Source organism: Apium graveolens, unplaced genomic scaffold, assembly GCF_009905375.1.
Source record: "Apium graveolens cultivar Ventura unplaced genomic scaffold, ASM990537v1 ctg670, whole genome shotgun sequence".
Lineage (NCBI taxonomy): Eukaryota > Viridiplantae > Streptophyta > Magnoliopsida > Apiales > Apiaceae > Apium > Apium graveolens.
In genome coordinates this window covers 8879-34948 of record NW_027419706.1, presented here as the reverse complement: position 1 = coordinate 34948, position 26070 = coordinate 8879, and the positions used below count along the sequence as shown (strand labels likewise).

Sequence of the window (26070 nt, the reverse complement as noted above, 5' to 3'; positions counted from 1 at the left end):
TGCGTGTGTTTATCAATAAAGGAATCTGTTTCTTTATATATATATATATACAAATATAAGGACTGGACGGGTCCTAACAGAATGCAAATCATGCAATTTTTTTCTCCACAGATCATGCGCCCTGTTTCCGGAAAAGATGGAGCATCATCTAGCAGGCAACCAAGCCGATGGAATTTCCTTTGTACGAGAGTTCGATGAACTAGGTTTTAGAGTATGCCAAAGTTGCCGCATCCTTGGTAATGGGATTTTCTTGTTGATCAATAAAACAACTAAATTTGACATCGGGTGTGCTTCATTACCGAGAATAATTATACATGAAGGTCATCGACACCCTCTTAACCAATTGAAGTATCCAGACGATGACTTTTGCAAAGCATACTTTTACATGTATGGTGTGCCTTAAGACCACATATGATGAAACATCGATGGGATCCGCATCCTCTCTACTTGATTCTGTTTGTCAAGACTGTAGCTGATCATCCTCACGATTTCGATTGTGAACTTTGCTCCGAAAATATTAACCCAACCACTTGGTTTTATCACTGCAATACTTGTGATCTATCATTTCATATCCACTGTATTGATCCATATTATCTGTTCTCAAACATGAAGCTTGGTGCTACTAACATTTGTTGTGACTGGCATCCTCACCCGCACGGCCTCACATTGGTTCTAAACAAAAAGAAGCGAAGATGCAGCACATGCGGTGAAGATGCAACCGGCGTGCCAGTTCTCGAGTGTTCACCATGCAAATATGTAGTGCATTTTCACAAATGTGTAAAATGATAGAGAGGAAAAGTAACAAACTCTATTGAAGAATAACAAACTGTATTTACATAATGATATGAATATTAAGGATTAAGGGAAGTATAGACTTTTACTAAGCGTAGCATTAGTCTTTCTTGTTGTTGAATAACCTTCTATATATCAAAAGGGTGTATTATCTTCATCAAGAGAATTGAGAAGCAATGTAGTCGTTTTCATATTTTCATATTGATTTTGCTTCTAGCTCTCAGCTTTATTCACCAATGGCATGCTTCTGATAATTTGTAGAGTGGTGTGTGTTCTTTCTGACATGATAAGTCAGGGGGAGTATTTTTTACAGATTGTCGAAGTTTTGACAGAGTCTTTGACTCTAAAGGAAACTTCAATTCCAACTAAAGTTGCTGGGCTCCAGTTAAAAATTGAAGTTTTGACATTGGCTTTGACACATTTTTTATGAATGATATTACATCCAAATGAAAGATTCTGAGTTCTAGTATTTTAGATAATATTTTTAAATTTTTTAAATTTTATTTACTAGTTATTTTCATTTAAATCAAATAATAAAATCAAAAAATTAAAAATAAATAGTTGATAAAATTTTAAAAATCTAACAATATTTTCTAAAATAGTAGAACTCGTAACCTTTCATTTGGATGTAAAATCATTCACAAAAAATGTGGGAAACTTAATATATAATATTTTTAAGAATTTCGACTAACGATAGAGTGATATTTTTTATATAAATTTTTAAATGAGTGACTGATTTGAGTCAGTTTTGTAACCAGTGACTCACTTGATACATTTGAACGCAGTAAGTGACCTACTTGATATTTAACCCTTAAAATTTTATATGTTTTGATTGCTTGCAATACTATTAATTTGTTTTAATAATGTTTCTGCTGGCACACTGCAGGAAAGAGTTCTCAAGGTATCCGGAGACAGAACTTGGTGTATACTACAAAAATATGGTCATTTGTGACACTACAAAAATATGGTCATTTGTGACAGAAAATTTGCGAAGGAAAAAAATGTGCGCCCAATTTACGACGAAACAAAGTAAAACGTCGTAATTATTTATGATGAAACTCAAAACCGTCGCAAGTTTAGTATTTTATTAATAAAATTCTACACGACACGATTAAACAAAAATAAAAATCATTTAAAGTTGCGACGATTTGATTATTTCATCGTAAGTTAAATATTTTTATTAAAATTTTAACTTAAAATTAAATAAAAAAATATTTTATCTAAATTTGCGACGAAATATTTGTGACGGAAAAGATCGGATCGTCCAATTTACGACGGAAATAAAATGCGTCGTAAGTTATCAAAGAGGGACATTCAAAATTTTCCCCAAAATTTTGGCGGAAAAATGAAAATCATTTAAAATTGCGACAATTTGATTATTTCGTCATAAGTTGAAATTTTAACTGAAAATTAAATAATTTTTTTTTTATCTAAATTTACGACGAAATATTATGATTGCATGCGTGGTAAAGTACGATAAAAAATGAAATTACAGCTCTATCCACTTTGTGTTGAGTTTGTGATTGCGTTAGACTTTGACATGTTTAGAATTTAAATTGGAAGCCGGAAATGGGTGAAAACTGGAAAATCAGAATTTGGCTACTCTGTAATAACAAATTTACGACGGTTGTTCATCACATATTTCGTCGTAAGTTGGCTCCAACTTCCAAAATACGACATTATTATCCGTCGTCAGTTACTAATTTACGACGTATAGTTGCGTCGTTAGTTTATGTTTTATTTTATCAAAGGTGGGTTCAACTTCCCTAACTTGCGACGTATTTTTAACTTTGTGACGAAATGAATATTTATGACGAAATGGTTACTTATGACGAAATATGTACTTGTGACTAAATTGGAACTTGCAACAAAATTGATGCTTATGACGAAATGGTTACTTGTGACGAAAATCTGAACTTAAGACTTGAGCAAAAACGTCGAATATTTTCCGTCGCAATTGACCCAATTGCGACGAATTGCAGTGTAAAAATTCCGTCGCAAATGGGCAAATTTCTTGTAGTAAGTGATAAATTGATATAGAACTAGACATAAGAATGCAAATATAAAGTGCCTCCTTGCGTGTCGTACAAAAAACCTATGTTTCACATGTAAACTTTGTGAAGCTGATTTTCAGGGCTTTATGTATGCTCCTGACAATGAGAGTTTGTGTGTATGTCTGAAATGCGTGATATCTGAACTTAGATCTCAAGAGGAACGTACCCGTTGTCATCCAGGTCACAATCACATGTTAAACGTTGTCCAAAGCCCAGCTTTGTTCCTTTGTCATGCTTGTAACACTACAGCTACAGACTTGTCGTATATTTGTACCACATGTTGTTTCTGGATACACAAGAGTTGTGCCAATGCTCCCATCACTTACCAAAGTAAATTCCACAAAGAACACGCCCTCGTCTTGGACTACTCTCTTCCCCAAGTATATCGTGAATATCGCTGCTTCTGCGGCATATGCGGTAAACTTATAAATTATACCTACTGGGTTTATCATTGTGCAAATTGCAGATTTTTTGCTCACGTGAAATGTGCTTCATCAACTGAGACGTTGAGGTTGATGTTGGGTTTATTATTTCTTATATCTTTGATATTGATTACTTATTAAATATGTATAGTTTACCAATATTGTTGGTTTACTAGGAATTATTCTGACTGAGTTTTCTTATCAACTGAGACGATGATGAAGTAGATAGCGGAGAGTCCAATTTGATGCACTTTCCAGCGCATGATGAAGCATCACTACATAAAATGATGCAGCAATGTATCATGAAGGCCGCTCTCCTGCATAAATCTGCCATTGGAGAGCCTTCACCTTATATCAACCATTGGGGCCATGAACACCAGCTGGCACTTGGAAACAACAATGCAAAAACAAGAACGCAGAAATTAGATAATATGCTAATATGCTAATCTCCTTGGTTGATGAAATTATAAATATGCAAGGGCAGATAATTACAGCATTCATGATGATTAGTTTATGTAGTGTCTAAAATTGCAATTGCCAACCTCAGGTGCTTTCGAGAGTTCTCTACTGTCCAATTCTGACTAATTCTTGGAACAATATTAAACGAAATGTCAACTTCAATAGGCAAGGGTTGAGCCAACTGCATACTATATGAAATGCCATGTACTTAGAAAGTAAGATTGAGGGTTTTGCAGTCTCGGCTAGCCTAAAGAAAAACGGAATCACTTCTTTGATACTCGAAAGCAAGGAATGTTTAGCTTCGTTGTGGCAAAAAAAGAAAAAAACATATGACTGCCTTAGCTTACTTTAATTCTCCAAAGTAAGGGAATGTGCATGGTTCTAGTAAAATTGCTGGAGCATAAGGACTTTATCATCATTCCACAAGGCGGAAGCCTGTGTACTTTTGCAAGTAATAATTAACTTCTTGTAAGATAAACGACGCACAAGACTTCATTTTCAAGAAACCATTTCTTTTAGGCAAAAGAGACCTGAATAGCCTGTACTCTTGATTTTGTATGCTCGGTGATGAACTGGAATAAAAATGTTAAGGTTGTTGCTTGTATGTATTGCATACAAATATATTATCTGTTTATATGAAACTGGTAAGTAGAACTGCTCAGTAAGTGTCAAAAGACTTAAACATATCAGTGTTAAACATATATTCTTTGTAATCTTATCAGTGTGCTCTTCAATTTGACACTTAAACATATTCTAACTTGTCACAAAATTATTCCAATGCAAACATTTTGTTTTGCTTCACCTGTCAGCAATGCATCAAACTTTTAAATTGCAGTGTGGTTGTGTAAAATCATTCATACTTCTTCTTTTGTTAACATACATTTTTCTCTGGTGTGTGTGTCTGTGTGTTCTTTTCATACATAGATGGGAGAATTGAAACATTTTTTTCATGAGCATAAGCTGATACTAAATGAAGCTGAGTTTGTTGTCAGTAAGGATGTTGATTGTGCTATGTGCAGACAGCCAATAAACAAACTCATAGACGCATTTTATACGTGCAACACTACCTCTACTGATGGTAGTTCATCAAGTAATTGTGCAGGTTTCTTTTTACATAAAACTTGTTCTGAGTTGCCCTCAACATTTACACACCCTATGATCCCCCAACACCCTCTAAGCCTCATTGCGCGTCCATATAGAAAACAACTGCTTTACCCTTGTGATGCTTGTGGAGGTTTATCTCAGGGCTTTATGTATGTTTCTGAAAACCGATTTTTTTGTCTGAAATGTGTAGCATCCCAACTTAAATTTCTAGAGGACCGTATCCTTCGTCATCAAGGTCACAAGCACCCATTAACCCTAGTCCAAACCGCTGCTTTGTTACTGTGTCATGCTTGTAACACTACAGCTATAGACTTGTCCTATATTTGTACCACATGTTGTTTCTGGATACACAAGAGTTGTGCCAATGCACCCGTCACCTACCAATGTAAATATCATAACCAACACACTCTCATCTTGGCCTACCCTCTTCCCCAAGAATATCGTAAATTTTACTGGAACTGTGGCGTCTGCAGTAAAATTATAAACCCCGTCTACAGGGTTTATTATTGTGCAAATTGCAGATATTTTGTTCACTTGAAATGTGCTGCTTCATCAAGTGTAATGTTGAGGTTGATGTACAATTTTCTCCTATTATTTTTTTATATCTTTACTATTGATTACTTCTTATATAAATTTCTAGTTCTACTTGGAGTTATTCTGACAGAATTTTGTTCTGTCTTTTGTAAAAGTAACGATGATGAAGCAGATAGCGGCGAGTCCAGGTTGATGCAATTTCCAGCACATGATAAAGCATCACTATATAAAATGATGCAGCAATGTATAATGAAGGCAACAAATGCTCTGCATAATACTGCCACTACCGCGGAAACTTCACCTCATATAGACTGTTGGGGCCATGAACACCAGCTAGAACTCGGAAACAAATTAGAAGATACTGAATTGCTTATTTGCAATGGGTGCACAAAACCAATCTCCTTGGTTAATGAAATATTCTATGAATGCAATTCATGCAATTTTTTTCTCCACAGGTCATGTGCCCAATTTCCGAAAAGGATTGAGCATCACCTAGCAGGCAATCTGGTTGCAAATAAACTCAAGGAATTCGCTATTTCTAAATGCGGAGGTTGCCTCATTCTTAGTAATGGGATTTTCATGTTCAATGAAACAGCCAAATTTGACATTGGTTGTGCTTCATTACCCAGAACAATCAAACATAAAGGTCATCGTCACCCTCTTAACCAATTAAAGTATCCAGATGATGATAATTTTTGCAAAGCATGTTGGAGTGTTACTGCAGATGAGAAAGAGATTATGATGTATGGATGTGAAAAATGTGGATTCTACATTCATACAAGGTGTGCCTTAAGGCCACATCTGGTGAACCATAGATGGGATCCACACCCCCTCTACTTGATTCTGTTTCCGAAGAATGTAGCTGATCATCCTCACGAGTTTGACTGTGAATTTTGCTCTGAACAGATTAACCCAAACGCGTGGTTTTATCACTGCAATGTTTGTGATCTATCATTTCATGGTTCCTGTATCGATCCATATTATCGGCTCTCCAATGTCAAGTTTGGAGCTACCAACATTTCTAGCAAAGCGCTTCTTCACCAACACGGTCTCACAATGATTCTGAATAAAAAGAAGCAAAGATGCAAAATATGCGGTGAAGATGTAACAGGACTGCCTGTTCTAGAATGTTCACCGTGCAAATATGTAGTGCATACACATTGTTTCTTTTAAAAAATGAAGTTTAGTCAGGCAATTAAATTTCTGTAATTTTATCATCTATGATATTATGCCTCACTACAGTTAATACGCAACTCAAACCTGGATACTAAGGTAGGAACTTGCCTCATTGACGATCTAACACTTTCTGACAAATTTTCACAGTCTCGATTCTCCTGCTAAGTGCTCCTCCAGCTTTGTCTCGTCCTGTTTTAAGATTACTAAGATATTCAGATGCTAACTAATTAATTGGTTCTGGCACGAATGATGCTCGTCATTAACATTCCTAACGGTCTGTCCAACCTGTTAAAGAGTATAAGATCCTGTTCGGGTCTTCCTTTACCACTTAGACGGACTGGTTACTTAACATGGTATTAGACCTCGGTTTAGGGAGAGACTCGGATTTTAGACGAACTGGTTACTTAACACAACCCAATGACAGAAATGTCGATATCTAAGTAGTAAATTAGTAATGCACTGTATGAAATTCTGAGAGAAGTCAGGGAACTCAGGACTATGATGGACAAAATCTAGTTTCATCTTCCTTGTAGTAATTTGTATATTCAAAATTTAGAGCAGACACATAATAATTCATCATAGTCTGGCCCGAACAGACAACCCATAGGACCAAAATCATATCTCTCTAGCCATTGTGGGATAATACCGGCTGACTTCGTGTCCCCACCTACAGATTTCTTGTCATTGTGGGATAATACCACCAGTCTTCGTGTCCCCACCTCTGGCAACTTGACGCATCAAACTTTCGAGAGTCGGCTCTGATACCATAAGTGACAACCCGGGTCAAATCCCGAGTCTTTTTCGAAAACCGGGTCAAATCCCGATTCCGAAAGTAAGCCGAAGCCTACTATCCTAAATGCAATCAACTTTGGTAACGACTAACCCACCACAGGCCCCCAAAAGATCATCATTTATTGGTGCACAAAGTAGTAATATTTTGCATTATAAACTGAACAGAAGTCCCACATCGAGGAGATTTGGGACTTCTGTTCAGTTTATAAGACAAAGTACTACTACTATGTGCACCAACAAATCATTATTTTTTGGGGGCCTGTGGTGGGCTTGTTGTAATCCAAGTTGGCTAGGACATAAGTAGCAGGTACTAATTTTCTTTTTCTTGATTATATACGGCTGCTTCTTTTTCTTTGTATCGCTTGGTGATGAATATTGGAATAAAAATGTTCGTTTTGATCGGAATATCTTAACCTGCAACATTTTCTTTTTCTTTATTATATACGGCTGCTTCTTTTTCTTTGTATGCTTGATGATGAATATTGGAATAAAAATGTTAAGGTTATTGCTTGTGCCTGAGGTTTCTTTATAATCTTATCAGTTCACTCTTCAATTTGGCTCTTGTACATATTCTAGCTTGTCACTAAATTATTCAAATGCCGACAATTTTTTAAATCTGCACTGCTTCACCTGTCAGCAATGCATCAAACTTATAAACTGCGTTAACTACTTAATTGTGTTTTGTAGCTCCCTTTACATAGAACAAGGTAGAAACAGACCTTTCATATATGCTTTCCTTTTGTAAACATACATATCCCTCTTGTGTGTGTGTCTTTGTGTTAGTTTCATACATAGATGGGAGAATTGAAACATTTTCTTCATGACCATAAGCTGACACTAAATGAAGCTGAGTCTGTTGTTGGCAAGGATGTAGAATGTGCTATGAACTCCTAGACGCGTTTTATAGGTGCCACACTTCCGTCATTGATGGTAGCTTATCGAGTGATTGTGTTGGTTTCTTTATGCATAAAACTTGTTCTGAGTTGCCCTCAACATTTACACACCCTATGATCCCCCAGCACCCTCTACGCCTCATTGCACGTTCATATAGAAAACTTTACTATAATACGTGTTGTGTTTGTGAAGGTTATTCTCAGGGCTTTATGTATGTTGCTAAAAATCGATTTTTTTGTCTGAAATGTGTAGCATCTGAACTTAAATCTCTAGAGGATCGTACCCGTTGTCATCCAGGTCACAATCACCCATTAACCCTAGTCCAAAGCGCAGCTTTGTACCACATGTTGTTTCTGGATACACAAGAGTTGTGCCAATGCACCCATCACCTACCTAAGTAAATATCACTACCAACACACTCTCATCTTGGCCTACTCTCTTCCCCAAGAATATCGTGAATTTTACTGGTCATGTGGCATCTGTGATAAATTTATCAATCCCATCCACTGGGTTTATTATTGCGCAAATTGCAGATTTTTTGCTCACCTGAAATGTGCTTCATCAAGTGAGAAGTTGATGTACAAGTTCCTCCTAGTATTTCCTATGTTTTTTACTATTGCTTGTTAATTAAATTTTTAGTTTTCCTACATTGTTGTTTCACTTGGGAGTTATTCTGATTGGATCATGTTTTTTCTTTTGGAATAGCTTAAGCGACGATGGAGGGGGAGAGTCCAATTTGATGCACTTCCCAGCACACGATGAAGCATCACTACATGAAATGATGCAGCAATGTATCATGAAGGCCGCTCTGCTGCATAATTCTGCCATTGGAGAGCCTTCACCTTATATCAACCATTGGGGCCATGAACACCTGCTGGCACTCGGAAACAAGAATGCAAAAACATTGACCCCTTACTTGAACCGGAATTTAGAAGATCATGCATTGCTAATTTGCAATGGGTGCACTAAACCAATCTCCTTGGTTGATGATACATTCTATGTATGCAATTCATGCAGTTTTTTTCTCCACAGGTCATGTGCCCAATTTCCGAAAATGATTGAGCATCATCTAGCAGGCAAGCTGATTGGAAACAAATTCAATGAATTCGCTACTTTCAGATGCCATGGTTGCAGCTTTCCTAGTAATGGGATTGTCATGTGGAATCAAACAACGAGGTTTGACATCTGGTGTGCTTCATTACCCAGAGTAATCAAACACGAAGCTCATCGCCACCCTCTTAACCAATTAAAGTATCCACATGATTATATTTGCAAAGCATGTTTTTTTGAATATGAAACAGAGAAACAAGAAGCTATCATGTATGGATGTGAAAAATGTGAATTCTACATACACATAAGGTGTGCCTTAAGGCCACACCTGGTGAAACATAGATGGGATCCACATCCCCTCTGCTTGATTCTGTCTCCTGAGAATGTAGCTGATCATCCTCACGAGTTCGATTGTGAATTTTGCTCTCAACAGATTTATCCCAACACCTGGTTTTATCACTGCAGTGCTTGTGATCTGTCATTTCACAGTTTCTGCATTGATCCATATTATTTGTTCTGTAATATGAAGTTTGGCGCTACCAACATTTTTAGCTACACACATCATCACCCTCATGGCCTCACATGGCTTGTAAATAAAAAGATACGAAGATGCAAGATATGCAGTGAAGATGTAACCGGAGTGCCAGTCCTCGAATGTTCACCGTGCAGATATATAGTGCATCCGCGTTGTTTCCTTTTTTAAAATGAAAAATCGGATGCCAGATGCTGCACTTCTCGAATGTAGATATATTGCAAAAGTTCAGAATGTTTTCGATTTTTTTGTGCACTTCTGTCTTGCCAAAACTGTAATTCATGAACCATTTGGATCAGGAGATCTCAACAAATGACCAGAAGTAGAGTTTTTATATTCTTGTTCTCATTTTTGTTAACCGGGTTTAATATCATGTATAATTATTTCTGATTAACCTACAATAACAACAGCACGAAGCTTAACGGTTCCTCCAGGCAGAATGTTGAACTGGGATCCTTAGCAAAGTCATAGCTGAGTAGCTGTATTGCAAGTCAGAAGACATTTAGAATATATGCAGAGTTAAACCTGCTCTCGAACAAGATCAGGGCCGGAGCAAAAAAATCATAGACTCTATGCGAAACTTCAGAATTGAGCCCTTAATTTCTATTTTAATATAAATAGTGTGAAACTTCACTTTGAAATTCTATCAAAGAAAGTCCATCTAGCTTTTATTGTGACATTGTCGTTCATAAATATATGCATGGTGTTCAAAACTTGGGAGCCTTTATTCTGGTGGCTCACCCCGCGCTCTCCCAGCGGCCAGCGCCCCCTCCGAACAAGATGCATGCATGTAACCGAAACAAAAGTGTCAGGATCTTTACATTCTCAGTAATCGGGTCTATATCTTATACAAAACCATTCCATCACAGTCACTGAAATAGAGCAGCACAAATCGATCGTGTCAGCAGATTTCTTAGTAAATCAAAATCTATGTAATCTACAATAAAAACATTAAGACGAGCCAACTCTCACAGGAAAGGGTTGAGCCAACTGCATCTACAATAAAAATCAAAGTAAATTCAGCACTCTCTCTCTCTAGTCTGGCAGAATCTCTGCTGCATTCTATGCATTAATTTTACTCTCACGACATTAAACAACTATATATCTCATACTTCTCCATTCACACTTTTTTTTTATTTCCCAACATTTTTCTTATCCAAAACTTTAGCTTCTGTTGTTTCTGTTCTACGTAGGGCTGAGCAAAACCGAACCGAAACCGATAAAACTGAACCGAACCATGCTAATTCGGTTCGGTTCGGTTCGGTTCGGTCCTAAATTTTTCAGAAATTCGGTATATTCGGTCTGGACCGAATAGACCGAGACCGAATAGACCGAAATAAAATTCGGTTCGGTTCTTTTCACAAATATTTCGGTCCGGACCGAATAGACCCAATATACCAAATTATAAATACTATAATTTTGTATTATATATATTTTACATATATCTTAAAAATTATAATCAAAATTTTTAAATTTTAATTACATTTATGGAGTATTAGAACTCTACATATCACGTTATTTTAATTATATTTTAAATTTCATAATTTGTGATTTAATTTTTAATGCAATTTTATTTTTGAAAAACATTTCGGTCTATTCGGTCCAAAACCAGATCAAACCGAATTATTTCGGTTCGGTTCAGTTCGGTCCGGTCCATAATTTAACATCGGTCCAATTCGGTCTAAGAAAAAATTACTATTCAGTTTTTCAGTTTATTCGGTCCGGACCGAACCGACTCCGCCCGGACCGAACCGACTCAGCCCTAGTTCTACCACTGCGGGCACACACTGATCTTTTTATGTTTATTTGATAGAATGGGATGTCACAAAGAGAATAAAAGAGATGTCACAAAGACTGTAATTCATCATAGTTTTTTTCATTTGAGAAATCGAATTTACTAATGAGTATAAAATTGTAAAAAAAAACTCGAGATCCGCTCGTTTAAGTGAATTCGGCTCGACTCGTTGAAAATGAGCCGATCGCGAACTTAAAATAAGTTCGGATAATTAAACGAGCGGAGCCGAATTTTTTGTATATTCGTCTTGGACTCGGCGCGTTTAGGTTGGACTCGATAACTCAACTCGGCTCACTTTGATTGAATGAGATTCTAGATATCAAAACGGATAAATTTTTTATATATAACAAATAATAAATATTTACTAATTACTTGTATAAAGATTTTAATTTTTTTAATTAAAATGTAATACTTATTTTAAAGAAATATATAATTAATTTAATTAAAATTAAATCCATATTTTAGTAATAAATTAAATAATTAATTTAACTAATATAATACATATCACTAGAGTTTGATTACTTTAACAAATAATTTCTAATTAAATTTAACCCTAAATTTCACCTCACACTTTTATTAGAGGAGTCTATGATAAAATCGATCCAAATTACAATTTCAAATATATTAAAATATTGACTTGTTAAAATAAATTATAAAATTATAATATTTTTAAGAAAAAGTTAAAATAATTTTTAATAATTATATTTCTCGACCTGAAAGGGGCTTACTTTCTTTATTTTATTTTATTTTATTTGTCTTTTCTTCTAATCTGAACCAACTCAACTTAAATATCAAAAATTACTAAATCTTTGACAATCTAAATCAACAATTTAAAAGTAATGTCCGATTTCTAAAGTTATGAATGTCTCGATAATTTAAAATGAAATTGATTTTGTTCTTAAAACTCGATTTGTGAAATAAATTGATAAAATTATATGGATTAAAAAATAAGTGTAGAGTGTGAGTATGTATATATAATTGTAAGATGAAACTAGTATTTGATTACCATATAACTTATAAAATTATAAATTATAACTTAAGCTAGGTCGATTAAAAATTATATATGCGAACTATTAGTTGACAACTCGACTCGGCTCGAGTTCGGTTGTTCGTGAGAAAACTCATGTTCGGATCGGCCGAGCTCGGTTGTTCGTGAGAAAACTCATGTTCGGATCGGCCGAGCTCGACTCGTTTATAAACGAGCCGATCATGAACATTTTTGTTCGACTCGGTTTTTAAACTCGGCTCGGCTCTTTTTAAAAAAAATTATGCTCGGGTCGGTCCGGATAGAACTCTCGGTTCTGTTTGCTAGGAGATCTAATAAAATTAGTTTAGTGATTCTCCACCTACAAACTTTTTTATAAAAAGTAAGAAATGTGGTTGCTTTAAAATTGCTCAGAGTATAACCGTTTTTTTTATACCTGAACCTGAGCATCTGTGTTTTTGCAAGTGAAAATAACTTGTTTCTAAGCAAAGGATATACAAGACTTTATTTTTAAGCAACGACTTTATTAGGCTAACGAGACATAAATAGCTTGTATGGTGTACTACTTGGTTTTGATCAAAATATCTTTACATGCAATATTGCTTTTCTGGTGATAAATTGGAATAAAAAATATAGATGTCATTGCTTGTGTCCGCGGTTTTCTGTATATATTCTTACTTGTCACTAAATTATTCGAATGCCCAATTTTCTAAATGTATTCTCATCACTTACCTCTTCAATTTAACATGCATATTCTTACTTGTCACTAAATTATTGGAATCAGGCAATTTTCTAAATGGATTTTGCTTCACCTCTCAGCAATGTATGAAACTTAAAAAGCTGGATTAACTACCTAATTGTATTATGTAACTCACTCTATGTAAATACATAAATACCGATCTTTCTGTTTCTGGCTGCAGTGTGCATAAACTACACATCTCTCTCTCTCTCTCTCTCCCCCCACTCTCTCTCTCTCTCCCCCCCCCCTCTCTCTCTGTGTGCATTGTGTCTTTGTCTTCGTTTCATTCAGTCGTTTCATTCATAGATGGCAGAATTGAAACATTTTCTTCACGAGTACGAGCTGACACTAAATGAAGCTGATGCTGTTGGTGGTAAGGATGTAGAATGTGTTGTTTGCACACAGCCAATAAACAAACTCATAGACGCATTTTATACGTGCAACACTTCCGCTACTGGTGGTAGTTCATCGAGTAATTGTGTCGGTTTCTTTATGCATAAAACTTGTTCTGAGTTTCCCTCAACGTTTACACACCCTATGATCCCACAGTACCCTCTGACTCTCTTTCCGTGTAAATTTTCTAAAAAACAAGAGTTTTATGTCTGTTGTATTTGTAGAAGTATTTCTCGGGGCTTTCTGTATGGTTCTGCGGACGGTCCCAATTTCATTGTATGTCTGAAATGCGTAACATCTGAACTTAAATCTCTAGAGGACCGTAACCGATGTCATCCTGGTCACGATCACCCATTAACCTTAGTCCAAAGCCCAGCTTTGTTCCTTTGTCACGCTTGTAACACTACAGCTACAGATGTGTCCTATATTTGTACCAAATGTTGTTTCTGGATACACAAGAGTTGTGCTAATGCACCCATTACATACCAAAGTAAATTTCACAACGAACACCCCCTCGTCTTGGCCTACTCTCTTCCCCTAGTATACCATACATTATTCTTATGTGGCATATGCGGTAAAAGTATAAATCCCGTCTACTGGGTTTATTATTGTGCAAATTGCAGATTTTTTGCTCATGTGAAATGTGCTTCATCAACTAAGATGTTGAGGTTGATATACCATTTCCTCTTATTCTTATATATTTCAGATTGATTTATTTATTAGATGGCTTAATGACCTTCTAAACAAGAACACAAAAACAAGAACGCAGAAATTAGAAGATACTGAATTGCTAATTTGCGATGGGTGCGCTAAGCCAATCTCCTTGGTTGATGAAATATTCTATGAATGCAAATCATGCAATTTTTTTCTCCACAGATCATGCGCCCTGTTTCCAGAAAAGATGGAGCATCATCTAGCAGGCAACCAAGTCAATGGAATTTCCTTTGTACGAGAGTTCGATGAACTAGGTTTTATACTATGCCAAAGTTGCCGCATCCTTGGTAATGGGATTTTCTTGTCGATCAATAAAACAACTTTATTTGACATCGGGTGTGCTTCATTACCGAGAATAATTAAACATGAAGGTCATCGGCACCCTCTTAACCAATTGAAGTATCCAGACGATGACTTTTGCAAAGCATGTTTGTTTGAATATGCATTACGTAAAGAAAAAATCATGTATGGGTGTGAAAAATGTGGATTCTACATACATGTATGGTGTGCCTTAAGACCACATATGATGAAACATCGATGGGATCCGCATCCTCTCTACTTGATTCTGTTTGTCAAGAATGTAGCTGATCACCCTCACGATTTCGATTGTGAATTTTGCTCCGAAAATATTGACCCAACCACTTGGTTTTATCACTGCAATACTTGTGATCTATCATTTCATATCCACTGTATTGATCCATATTATCTGTTTTCAAACATGAAGCTTGGTGCTACTAACATTTGTTGTGACTCGCATCCTCACCCGCACGGCCTCACATTGGTTCTAAACAAAAAGAAGCGAAGATGCAGCACATGCGGTGAAGATGCAACCGGCGTGCCAGTTCTCGAGTGTTCACCATGCAAATATGTAGTGCATAATCACAAATGTGTAAAATGATAGAGAGGAAAAGTAACAAACTCTATTGAAGAATAACAAACTGTATTTACATAATGATATGAATATTAAGGATTAAGGGAAGTATAGACTTTTACTAAGCGTAGCATTAGTCTTTCTTGTTGTTGAATAACCTTCTATATATCAAAAGGGTGTATTATCTTCATCAAGAGAATTGAGAAGCACTGTAGTCGTTTTCATATTTTCATATTGATTTTCACAATATGAAACAATGCAGAAACAGAGAGAGTTACATATTTTCTGACTTGATAAGTCAGGGGAGTATTTCTTAATTTATTCTGACGTGGCCAATGTAGCTCTACTGTGTTTTTACAGATTGTCGAAGTTTTGACAGAGTCTTTGAAGTTAAAAATGCATCTGCTTATCGCACCAAATTTGAATTAGCTTTACCAGACATAGTAGAGAGTTTCAATGACTTGTATTATTGTTAGAAAATGTGGGTATTACACCCCACACCCACACTGTCGAGTCATTTTGAGCCGCGCTTGAATGATTGGTTGTTGCGTGTATGCAACGAGTGACGCTTGGAATGTGTTTTCTTTTACGAGAGCTTTCCGAAACACTTTAAACCACTCAAAATGATTAAGGGATGAGTGAGATTTACTAAAAAAAAAAGATGAGTGAGATATGATTATCCAAAGATGGTCACTTAAGAATGAAATAACGCCGGGCTAGTTTTGTTTAGAGCTGTTCACGAACCGAGCTGTTCGCGAACAAGCTCGAGCTCGGCTCGTTAAGGGCTTATTCGACTCGAGCTCGGCTCATTAAAGCTCGAAAAAATAAATAATTTCTGAATATTTTTAATTATATTTACACCACTTAATTTATATACATATACGGATATACACATACACAGAGAGATAACGAGAGATGATGGTGTTTATAATCAAATTAAAACTAAATCTGGAACACAATCAAATCAAACAGTTATCTTCAAATACCCACTTAAATAATCTTCGATCCTTGATAAAACCCCAAAGAATTATCTTCAAATACCCACTTACATATCCTTCAATTCTTGATAAAACCCCAAATCTGAAGCTGCACTTTGTTGATAAAATCCTGATATAGAATCCGCAGTTTATTGACATGATTCTCTATATTGCATTTAAGTTACAACATAATAAATATTTAGGCATAATTGAGATTTAGGCGGGGAAGAAAGAAGGAGAGATGAATGAGAATGAGAACATAGAACAGAACAGAGAGCACGCGAATTGGTAATACATGTTTAGGCTTTTGGATGACACTCCGTTGGGCTTATATTAAATAAGTTGATAACTGGGTTGGGCTTCAATTGGTTTTTATAAAAAATACAGGCTTGAATTGGTTAGGTTTGGCCAACAAGGTTGGTTTTTTTACTTATTTGTTAACGAGCTACTCGGCTCGGCTCGGCTCGTATGTGTTCGCGAACAAGCTCCAGTTTGGCTCGTTAGTTAACGAGCTCGAGCTCGAACACCCTTTTATGTTCGGTAAAAAAGCTCGGCTCGGCTCGGTTCGTCAGAGAAAAAATGAAAGCTCGGCTCGTTTATACTAAAACTCGACTCGGCTTGGTTCGTGAACAACCTAGTTTTGCTAATTTTTATTTTCCGCAGGGCCTGGGCTCAAATAAATTGACTTACGTTTTTATTTTTTGTGTCGGTCGAATTAATTAATCAATTATAATTAATTGACCACTGACCTACCGACCTAATTAATTAACGCGTTTTAATTAATTATGATAATTATGTAGCGCACAAGTTTTTCCTCCCTAGCTATATAAACACCTTTAGGGTGTTAGGGTTAAATACACAAATATACAGCCGTTCCTAAACATCTACCCTCTAACCCGTGATAATTTCTTGCTCGCTTTCAAGCTCGCTGAGAGTGCCGATCTTCGGCGTCGCCACTGCAATCCGTTTTATCCTGAAAGGTTTTTTACTCGCACAATACGGTGTGGGCTAATAAGTTTTAAGGAGACATTTTCGCACTGGACTCGGGTTTTTATATCCTTCACCATACGCTTCCTATTTCCGTTCTTTTTCTGTCATTTGATTATCTGTTTTGCACGCACACACCTATACGTATATTTCTTTTTACACAGATTGCTGTTAACAAGTATCTCAGGAAGGATTACGGCTGAGGCACTTAAAGTATTGTTCTTTGTGATTTTCTCTTTAAAATTTTGGGTTAAATATCAAGTAGCTCACTTACTGCGTCCAAATGTATCAAGTGAGTCACTGGTTACAAAACTGACTCAAATCATTCACTCATTTAAAAATTTATATCAAAAATATCACTCTATCGTTAGTCGAAATTCTTAAAAATATTATATATTGAGTTTGACACATTTTTTATGAATGATATTACATCCAAATGAAGAAATCTGAGTTCTAGTATTTTAGATAATATTTTTAAATATTTTTAAATTTTTTTAATGTATGTCTGAAATGCGTGATATCTGAACTTAGATCTCAAGAGGAACGTACCCGTTGTCATCCAGGTCACAATCACATGTTAAACGTTGTCCAAAGCCCAGCTTTGTTCCTTTGTCATGCTTGTAACACTACAGCTACAGACTTGTCGTATATTTGTACCACATGTTGTTTCTGGATACACAAGAGTTGTGCCAATGCTCCCATCACTTACCAAAGTAAATTCCACAAAGAACACGCCCTCGTCTTGGACTACTCTCTTCCCCAAGTATATCGTGAATATCGCTGCTTCTGCGGCATATGCGGTAAACTTATAAATTATACCTACTGGGTTTATCATTGTGCAAATTGCAGATTTTTTGCTCACGTGAAATGTGCTTCATCAACTGAGACGTTGAGGTTGATGTTGGGTTTATTATTTCTTATATCTTTGATATTGATTACTTATTAAATATGTATAGTTTACCAATATTGTTGGTTTACTAGGAATTATTGTGACTGAGTTTTGTTCTTTCTTTTGAAATATAGTGAAAGTGACGATGATGAAGTAGATAGCGGAGAGTCCAATTTGATGCACTTCCCAGCGCATGATGAAGCATCACTACATGAAATGATGCAGCAATGTATCACTACATGAAATGATCCACGAACACCAGCTGGCACTTGGAAACAAGAATGCAAAAACTTTGGCCCCTTACTTGAACCGAAAATTAGAAGATACTGAATTGCTAATTTGCGATGGGTGCGCTAAGCCAATCTCCTTGGTTGATGAAATATTCTATGAATGCAAATCATGCAATTTTTTTCTCCACAGATCATGCGCCCTGTTTCCAGAAAAGACGGAGCATCATCTAGCAGGCAAGCTGGATGAAAGAGTACTAGCACGAGCTGTCCATTTACTAGATTTTAAAAAATGCCAAGGTTGCAACATGTTTGGAAATGGGATTTTCTTGTGGAATGAAACAGCCTGTTTTGATATTGGTTGTGCTTCATTACCCAAAAAAATTAAACACGAAGCTCATCGCCACCCTCTTAACCAATTAAAGTCTCCAGGTGATGATTATTATTGCAAAGCATGTGCGAATGACTTTGAAGAAGGCACAGACTGTATCATATATGGATGTGAAAAATGTGAATTCTACGTACATACAAAGTGTGCGATAAGGCTGACACACCTGGTGAAACATAGATTGGATACACATCCCCTCTACTTGATTCTGTCTTCCAAGAATGTAGCTGATCATCCTCACGAGTACGAATGTGAATTTTGCTCCAAACAGATTTATCCAGGCGGTTGGTTTTATCACTGCAATACTTGTGACCTATCATTTCATAATCACTGTATTGATCCATATGATTGGCTCTCCAATCTGAAGCTTGGCGCCACTAACATTTATAGCGATGCACATCCTCACGGCCTCACATTGATTTTGAATAAAAAGAAGCTAAGTTGCAAGGAATGTGGTGGAGATGTAACTGGGAAGCCAGTTCTGGAATGTTCATCATGCAAATATAAAGTGCATCCGATATTGTTTCCTTTTAAATTTGTTTATCTTTATAGATTATTTATGAAATTCAGAATTTCAACATTAACAATAGCAGTCATCTTAGTTCAGCAATCAAGAATAAAGAGCCACTAACAGATTCTCTGAGTACTAAACCAGTAGTGCGTTTTGCAGGCTGGCTGTACTAACAGTGATATGGCCATGATAATTTCTTGAATCTATTTCTGGTAAACAAGAACAGTGCATAAGTGAAACAAAAGTGTTAAAATCAGATTATATTCACATATATGCAGGTGTGCATATGCTCAATTTGTATTTTACAAATTATTCCAAGTCACTAGCTTCCGAGCTATCTAGTACCTCCTAGTTGCAACATGAAGATTGGTCCAACTTTATCTGCCATGGCTCCGAACAAGTGATGAAGGTGACCGATAATTGGCCATTCCACAACAGGTTCCGGGGGGAGCTGAGTCGTTCTTCTTGCTTCTGGCATAGGTACTGATGACCCTGCATAAGAAAGTAACGACAATAATTAGGCCACACGGTACTACAAATTGAGGTTGAATGCTAAGTTCCATTTCATAATGTCACAGTAATTTATTCTTCTGCTAGACTCAAACCTTTTTCTTATTAATCTGTATCATGCTAATATGCAAGCGCAGCTAATTACAGCATTCATGATGATTAGTTTAGGTCGTGTTCATCTTTGGTGCTTTCGAGAGTTCTCTACTGTCCAATTCTGACTAATTTTTGGAACAATATCAAACGAAATGTCAACTTCAATAGGCAAGGGTTGAGCCAACTGCATACTGTATAAAATGCCATGTACTTAGAAAGTAAGATTGAGGGTTTTGCAGTCTCGGCTTGCCTAAAGAAAAACGGGATCACTTCTTTGATACTCGAAAGCAAGGAATGTTTAGCTTCGCTGTGTCAAAAAAAGAAGAAAACATATGACTGCCTTAGCTTACTTTGATTCTCCAAAGTAAGGGAATGTGGTTCTAGTAAAATTCCTTGATGAAGCCTGTGTACTTTTGCAAGTAATAATTAACTTCTTTGTAAGATAAACGACGCACAAGACTTCATTTTCAAGAAACCATTTCTTTTAGGCAAAAGAGACCTGAATAGCCTGTACTCTTGATTTTGTATATTCATCATAGTCTTTGTCATTTGAGAAATCGATTTTTTAATCCAAAACTATACCACTGGGTAATTTTTTTCGAACCCAAATGATTCTAAAATCGGTTCAGAGATTCTCCACATACAAACTTATTTATACAAAGTAAGGAATGTGGTACTAGTAAAATTGCTCGAATGTAAGGACTTCTTATACCAGAAGCATATGTGCTTTTGCAAGAATGAGTAACTTCTTTCTAAGGTAAAGAACATACCCGACTTCATTTTTAAGCAACGAACATAAGTAGCAGGTACTAGCTAATTTGTTTTGATCAGAATATCTTAACCTGCAACATTTTCTTTTTCTTCAGGTTGATTATATACTAGCTAATATTGGAATAAAAATGTTAAGGTTATTGCTTGTGCCTGAGGTTTCTTTATAATCTTATCATTTCACTCTTCAATTTGGCTCTTGTACATATTCTTACTTGTCAATTAATTATTCAAATGCCGACAATTTTTTAAATCTGCATTGCTTCACCTGTCAGCAATGCATCAAACTTATAAACTGCGTTAACTACTTAATTGTGTTTTGTAGCTCCCTTTACATAGAAAAAGGTAGAAACAGACCTTTCATATATGCTTTCCTTTTGTAAACATACATATCCCTCTTGTGTGTGTGTCTTTGTGTTAGTTTCATACATAGATGGGAGAATTGAAACATTTTCTTCATGACCATAAGCTGACACTAAATGAAGCTGAGTCTGTTGTTGGCAAGGATGTAGAATGTGCTATGTGCAGACAACCGATAAACAAACTCCTAGACGCATTTTATAGGTGCCACACTTCCGTCATTGATGGTAGCTCATCGAGTGATTGTGTTGGTTTCTTTATGCATAAAACTTGTTCTGAGTTGCCCTCAACATTTACACACCCTATGATCCCCCAACACCCTCTACGCTTCATTGCACGTTCATATAGAAAACTTTACTATAATACGTGTTATGTTTGTGAAGGTTATTCTCAGGGCTTTATGTATGTTTCTAAAAATCGATTTTTTTGTCTGAAATGTGTAGCATCTGAACTTAAATCTCTAGAGGATCGTACCCGTTGTCATCCAGGTCACAATCACCCATTAACCCTAGTCCAAACACCACAGCTACAGACTTGTCCTATATTTGTACCACATGTTGTTTCTGGATACACAAGAGTTGTGCCAATGCACCCATCACCTACCTAAGTAAATATCACAACCAACACACTCTCATCTTGGCCTACTCTCTTCCCCAAGAATATTGTGAATTTTACTGGTCATGTGGCATCTGTGATAAATTTATCAATCCCATCCACTGGGTATATTATTGTGCAAATTGCAGATTTTTTGCTCACCTGAAATGTGCTTCATCAAGTGAGAAGTTGATGTACAAGTTCCTCCTAGTATTTACTACAAGAAAAATGTCCACAGACATCGGTTTTTGGCCGATGTCTATGTTGTTTTGCAACCGATGTTGATGTCGGTGATGTCTATTCTAGACATCGGCCATACACCGATGTCTTTCAGCCTATTAGACATCGATTTCTTTCAGAAACTGTAATGTCTATCAATTTTTAGACATCAATTTCAACCCAAAGAAACTAATGTCTATTGTATTTTTAGACATCGCTTTTAACACAACAAAAGTGATGTCTATTTTATTCTTTCACATAAGCATTTCCACAATAAAAGTGATGTATATTTAATTATTAGACATCAGTTTTGTTACAAGAAAATTGATGCATAAACAAAATTAAAAACCTTGCAGTCACAAAATATCTATCCATTGCACCATTCATAAAATACATTCAACTAATTGTCATTCAACTAACATATCTATCATCATTAATACACTCTAGCACAGGACATATGATACAAGTTGTAAGAAAACTAAGAATTCAAATGTTTAAGCTGATACGTCGTTCGGGACGAAACATATGTAGTAGCTTGGTATGCGATGTCCTCTGCCTTATGTAGGAAAGATCTCAGTTCTGATAATTATTCAAAAAATCAACCAGCATCTCTACATTTTGTGTATCCCAACTTAAACTGTGGCCAGCGTCTATAAATAAAAATCCCAACACTTAGTATTAGGTAACACCACATTAAAGGCATACAAAAATAAATCTTTACATGATTTAAGATATACATGTCTTTCACACAACAATGACACAATATCCAAGCATTAAGTGACAGCTAAAACTTAAAACTGAATATCATAGTCACTTAAATACGAATATGAAATAACTAGAGTACGTGTTTGTTTTAAATTTTACAGTCTATGGCATTGCAGAAAAACAAAACTGGTCCCAAGAAACACATTGTCAATACATTATGTGCACTAGCCAATTATTTCACCTCAACCAGCAAGATTGCTAGAAAATTTTGTAGTTTTTCATACAAAATAATGTCTCCATTCAATTCTGCAAGAAAAAACTGAACATGGTGATTCCTTCAAATATTTCTTATCAAAGTATCTTAATAGGCCCATAACAAAATGAAATGAAAATGGGTGCAGGAAACCGATTTCAAGCGCCAGGGTCTGAGGAGATCCTTAATGTTCACATTACCTGGGCCAAACTAACAAAATGAACTTTCATGTATTTTTTAACTTACTCTATGTTGCACCAAAATATGAAATTGAAACTTTTTTCTTTGTAAAGCTTGATTTTTTTAAATTTAATTTTTCAACAGATTACTAGTAAGACAAGTTTATTTACAAGTATATCAAATAATTTAAATCCAAATCTTATAAATTGACATTAGAAGGTGTTTTAAGTATCAATCATATTTTTAGAAGAATTATTATGTATACTCTGGTGTCAAAATATAAATAAATTATATGTGTACTCTGTAGTTATAAACTTAATCCTTGTAAAGGTTAATCATCTCATGCAATCTAGATACTTCATATCTATAGAGAATGCTCAAGTACACTCAAGTATGATCAATATGCCAGCGTCTATAATATGTCTTCTGATGTAAGACTTTCAATAATTATTAGTGTACTTTATTGGTTAGTCTGAGAGTTATTAATAATGTTTATTTACATAATTTGTATAGGTTAATAACTGAGTGCTTCTTATAATACCATAACTAGGGTGATGGAGGGAACAAAACAAAATTCAGTCAACAAAAAAATTCTGTTAGATATTGTGAGAAAGAACTGGAAAATTCCAAAAAATATTTACAAGGATAATATTAAATGTTGCAGAGAATAAATACAAGTTATCAGATATTCTGGTGGGGTAAATGCTAGGTTAGTGCTGTAACTCTTTCCATCTCTACTATTCTTCATCAACCCAAAGCAAGAGAGTCTTGGATTACAACCCTGTGAAATGATGAAATACATTAAGTTAGTAAAACAGAAGCACCAAGGTATAAAAGCTTTAAAATGACCAAAACAATCCTAACAGTTTACTTACGTCATCAAAGACTATCCTGTAAGCATTAAGATCATGGTAAAGAGCAGGTCCCTTCATTGTACAATACTCAAGAGCTTGTGCAAGATTTAAAGCAGCCCTACATACTTATAAAACAAACGAGACATTTTTTTAGATTAATATATCAACACGCAGATTGAAGAATTTCACTGCATAACTGATTTATCATATATAATTCTAGTAGTCTACCAAGCATCTAAGCTTTTTTTAAACTATTGTAAACACATAATTATTCATTACATCAAAATATAACACAACACAATCTATACCATGTACTATATACACAAGGAGAATGCAAGGCAAAAGTAATAATATATTTGTAATGAGAAATAATGGAGTTTGCTTATTACATACCACATGTCACTCTACCTCCTGCATTGCCAGTGGAAAGGCTAAGCTCATGACCACCTAAATAGATAAACAAATGCAAGTGAGAACATGGAATAAACAAATCTTTGCACACGGAAGATATATTAAATCCGTTCCTAATTTCCTATACATAAGATTCACATATCATTATATCAGGCATGCAAACCAGAAGTTCAAAACGAGAAAAATAAAATATTACCTTTTCCGAGGTCATCCTCAAGTTCATGAACAACCAAGGCTCTTCCAATTACTACATTTGGCCCAATAAACGGTATCTACATATCCCATTCAACTATAACCAGTGTTGTAAAAAGCACATTAAGCGGACGCTTAAGCGGGGGCTTAAGCGGAATCGGAGGTCAAAACGCTTGGATTAGTGCGAAATCGGATATTTAAGCGTTTAATAAAATTTAAGCGGGTTTAAGCGGCTCTAAGCGGAATTAAGCGGATTTTGACCGATTAAGCGGTTTTTGACCAATTAAAAGGGGAATTAAAAATAATTAGAAAAAAATAAATCTTATTTTTAAAAAAGGTATAATTTGATATTTTTAAATGTTACTTGTATTTTTAAGTTGATTATGACTTTGTGAATGATTATTTATTGATTTATTATAATACGTGAATGTTATCTCTTTATTTAAAAAAATATTCATTACTTTTAACATATACATATTTATTTATTTATTTATAATCCGATTAAGCGTCCGCTTTTAAAACCGCTTAAGCGCTCGCTTTAGCGCTTAAGCGCTAGAAGGTGACTTCACCGCTTAGGTCCGATTTGCGCTTTTTACAACACTGACTATAACTGAGAATGAATTAGAACATATCAAAGTGTCAAATTACAAGGTCTAGAGAAATACCTGTGTCTCGACAATTGTTGTTTCTGCCACACCTGCATTTATTACATAGAAGGCAAATGTATCAGTAAGGATAAGTTTATAAACAAAAATTTGATTGGCATCTATAATATGGACCCTAATGAGTGCTTAAAGTTAATCATGAGCATAATTCTTATCATCTTAGTTTCACACAATAGAGAGCCCTGGAAAGATTCTTATCATTTGTTTCGAGGAATAAAGAGCAATGTTGGAATACTAATTAAGGCACATAATTGACTTCCTCAAAGATATTTCAAGGTTAAATACACTAATATGTCGAATGTATATTATAAATACTAGTCCGTAATAACCAATCTGACCAGAGCAACAGAGCAACAGAATAGTCCATTACCATCGACAAGCAATAATGTTTCCCAAGTCACCTGCATGACGGACTTCATCTTCAGGAAGGTCACCTGCATGACGGACTTCATCTTCAGGAGCACCGTGTGTGTCAATCCTTCCGGATTGAAATGTGGTCCTGCAGTTCCACATCACATTCAACCAAAATTACAACAACAAAATTACATAATTAGCCAACAGAAAAACACAAAAATGTCTAATCAAAGCTACAAAACTTAAAAAATCCAACATGTGGACACACACCCATTCGTATTATCCCCAAATTGACAAACACAATTTAACTTAAAAATTAAATCATATAACATACAAACACAAAAGTATAAACCAATAAGTAACACAACGCAACTTTTAATCCAACTTTAAACAAGTGAATACCTAAAGATTAAATCCACTACCGTATGCAAAAAAAGGTCAGGTATATATACAACAAATTGAAAAGAATTAATAACTCCAAAATATATTGAATTAAATGAAAGCACCATACACAGGACATATAATCAAATTAGGGTTTCAATTTGAAAAAAAAACCAATTTAACAAATTAGGGTTTTGATTAAAAAAATTCCCAATTTACAAATTTTGTCTTCATGTATAGAAGACT

At 35.4% G+C, this 26070-nt stretch overlaps 4 protein-coding genes and 1 pseudogene across 6 annotated transcripts; 4 read left to right on the top strand and 1 right to left on the bottom strand.

Annotated features, from left to right (window-relative positions):
- Positions 1-2867: 2867 nt before the first annotated feature.
- LOC141703487 (uncharacterized) lies at positions 2868-6569 on the top strand. Of its 2 annotated transcripts, none has more exons than XM_074507004.1 (2): positions 2868-3357; positions 3445-6569. In XM_074507004.1, the coding sequence occupies exon 2, from the start codon at positions 4652-4654 to the stop codon at positions 6536-6538; it is 1887 nt and encodes a 628-aa protein (XP_074363105.1). In that variant the 5' UTR covers positions 2868-3357; positions 3445-4651; the 3' UTR covers positions 6539-6569. The 2 variants fall into 2 exon arrangements, with proteins under 2 accessions (XP_074363105.1, XP_074363106.1); XM_074507005.1 differs by having other exon boundaries at positions 2868-5400; positions 5521-6569.
- Positions 6570-8548: 1979 nt separating this feature from the next.
- On the top strand, positions 8549-10409 carry LOC141703491 (uncharacterized). Its single transcript, XM_074507010.1, has 2 exons — positions 8549-8805; positions 8933-10409. Exon 2 carries the CDS (start codon positions 8967-8969, stop codon positions 9978-9980), a length of 1014 nt encoding a protein of 337 aa, XP_074363111.1. The 5' UTR covers positions 8549-8805; positions 8933-8966; the 3' UTR covers positions 9981-10409.
- Positions 10410-13269: 2860 nt separating this feature from the next.
- On the top strand, positions 13270-15427 carry LOC141703489 (uncharacterized). Its single transcript, XM_074507008.1, has 2 exons — positions 13270-14389; positions 14598-15427. Exons 1-2 carry the CDS (start codon positions 13635-13637, stop codon positions 15331-15333), a joined length of 1491 nt encoding a protein of 496 aa, XP_074363109.1. The 5' UTR covers positions 13270-13634; the 3' UTR covers positions 15334-15427.
- A 2348-nt stretch (positions 15428-17775) lies between these two features.
- LOC141703492 (uncharacterized) lies at positions 17776-19465 on the top strand. Of its 2 annotated transcripts, none has more exons than XM_074507012.1 (2): positions 17776-18070; positions 18294-19465. In XM_074507012.1, exon 2 carries the CDS (start codon positions 18404-18406, stop codon positions 19403-19405), a length of 1002 nt encoding a protein of 333 aa, XP_074363113.1. In that variant the 5' UTR covers positions 17776-18070; positions 18294-18403; the 3' UTR covers positions 19406-19465. The 2 variants fall into 2 exon arrangements, with proteins under 2 accessions (XP_074363113.1, XP_074363112.1); XM_074507011.1 differs by having other exon boundaries at positions 17776-18164.
- A 4139-nt stretch (positions 19466-23604) lies between these two features.
- On the bottom strand, positions 23605-25775 carry LOC141703493 (superoxide dismutase [Cu-Zn], chloroplastic-like; annotated as a pseudogene).
- Between the last annotated feature and the right edge of the window lie 295 nt (positions 25776-26070).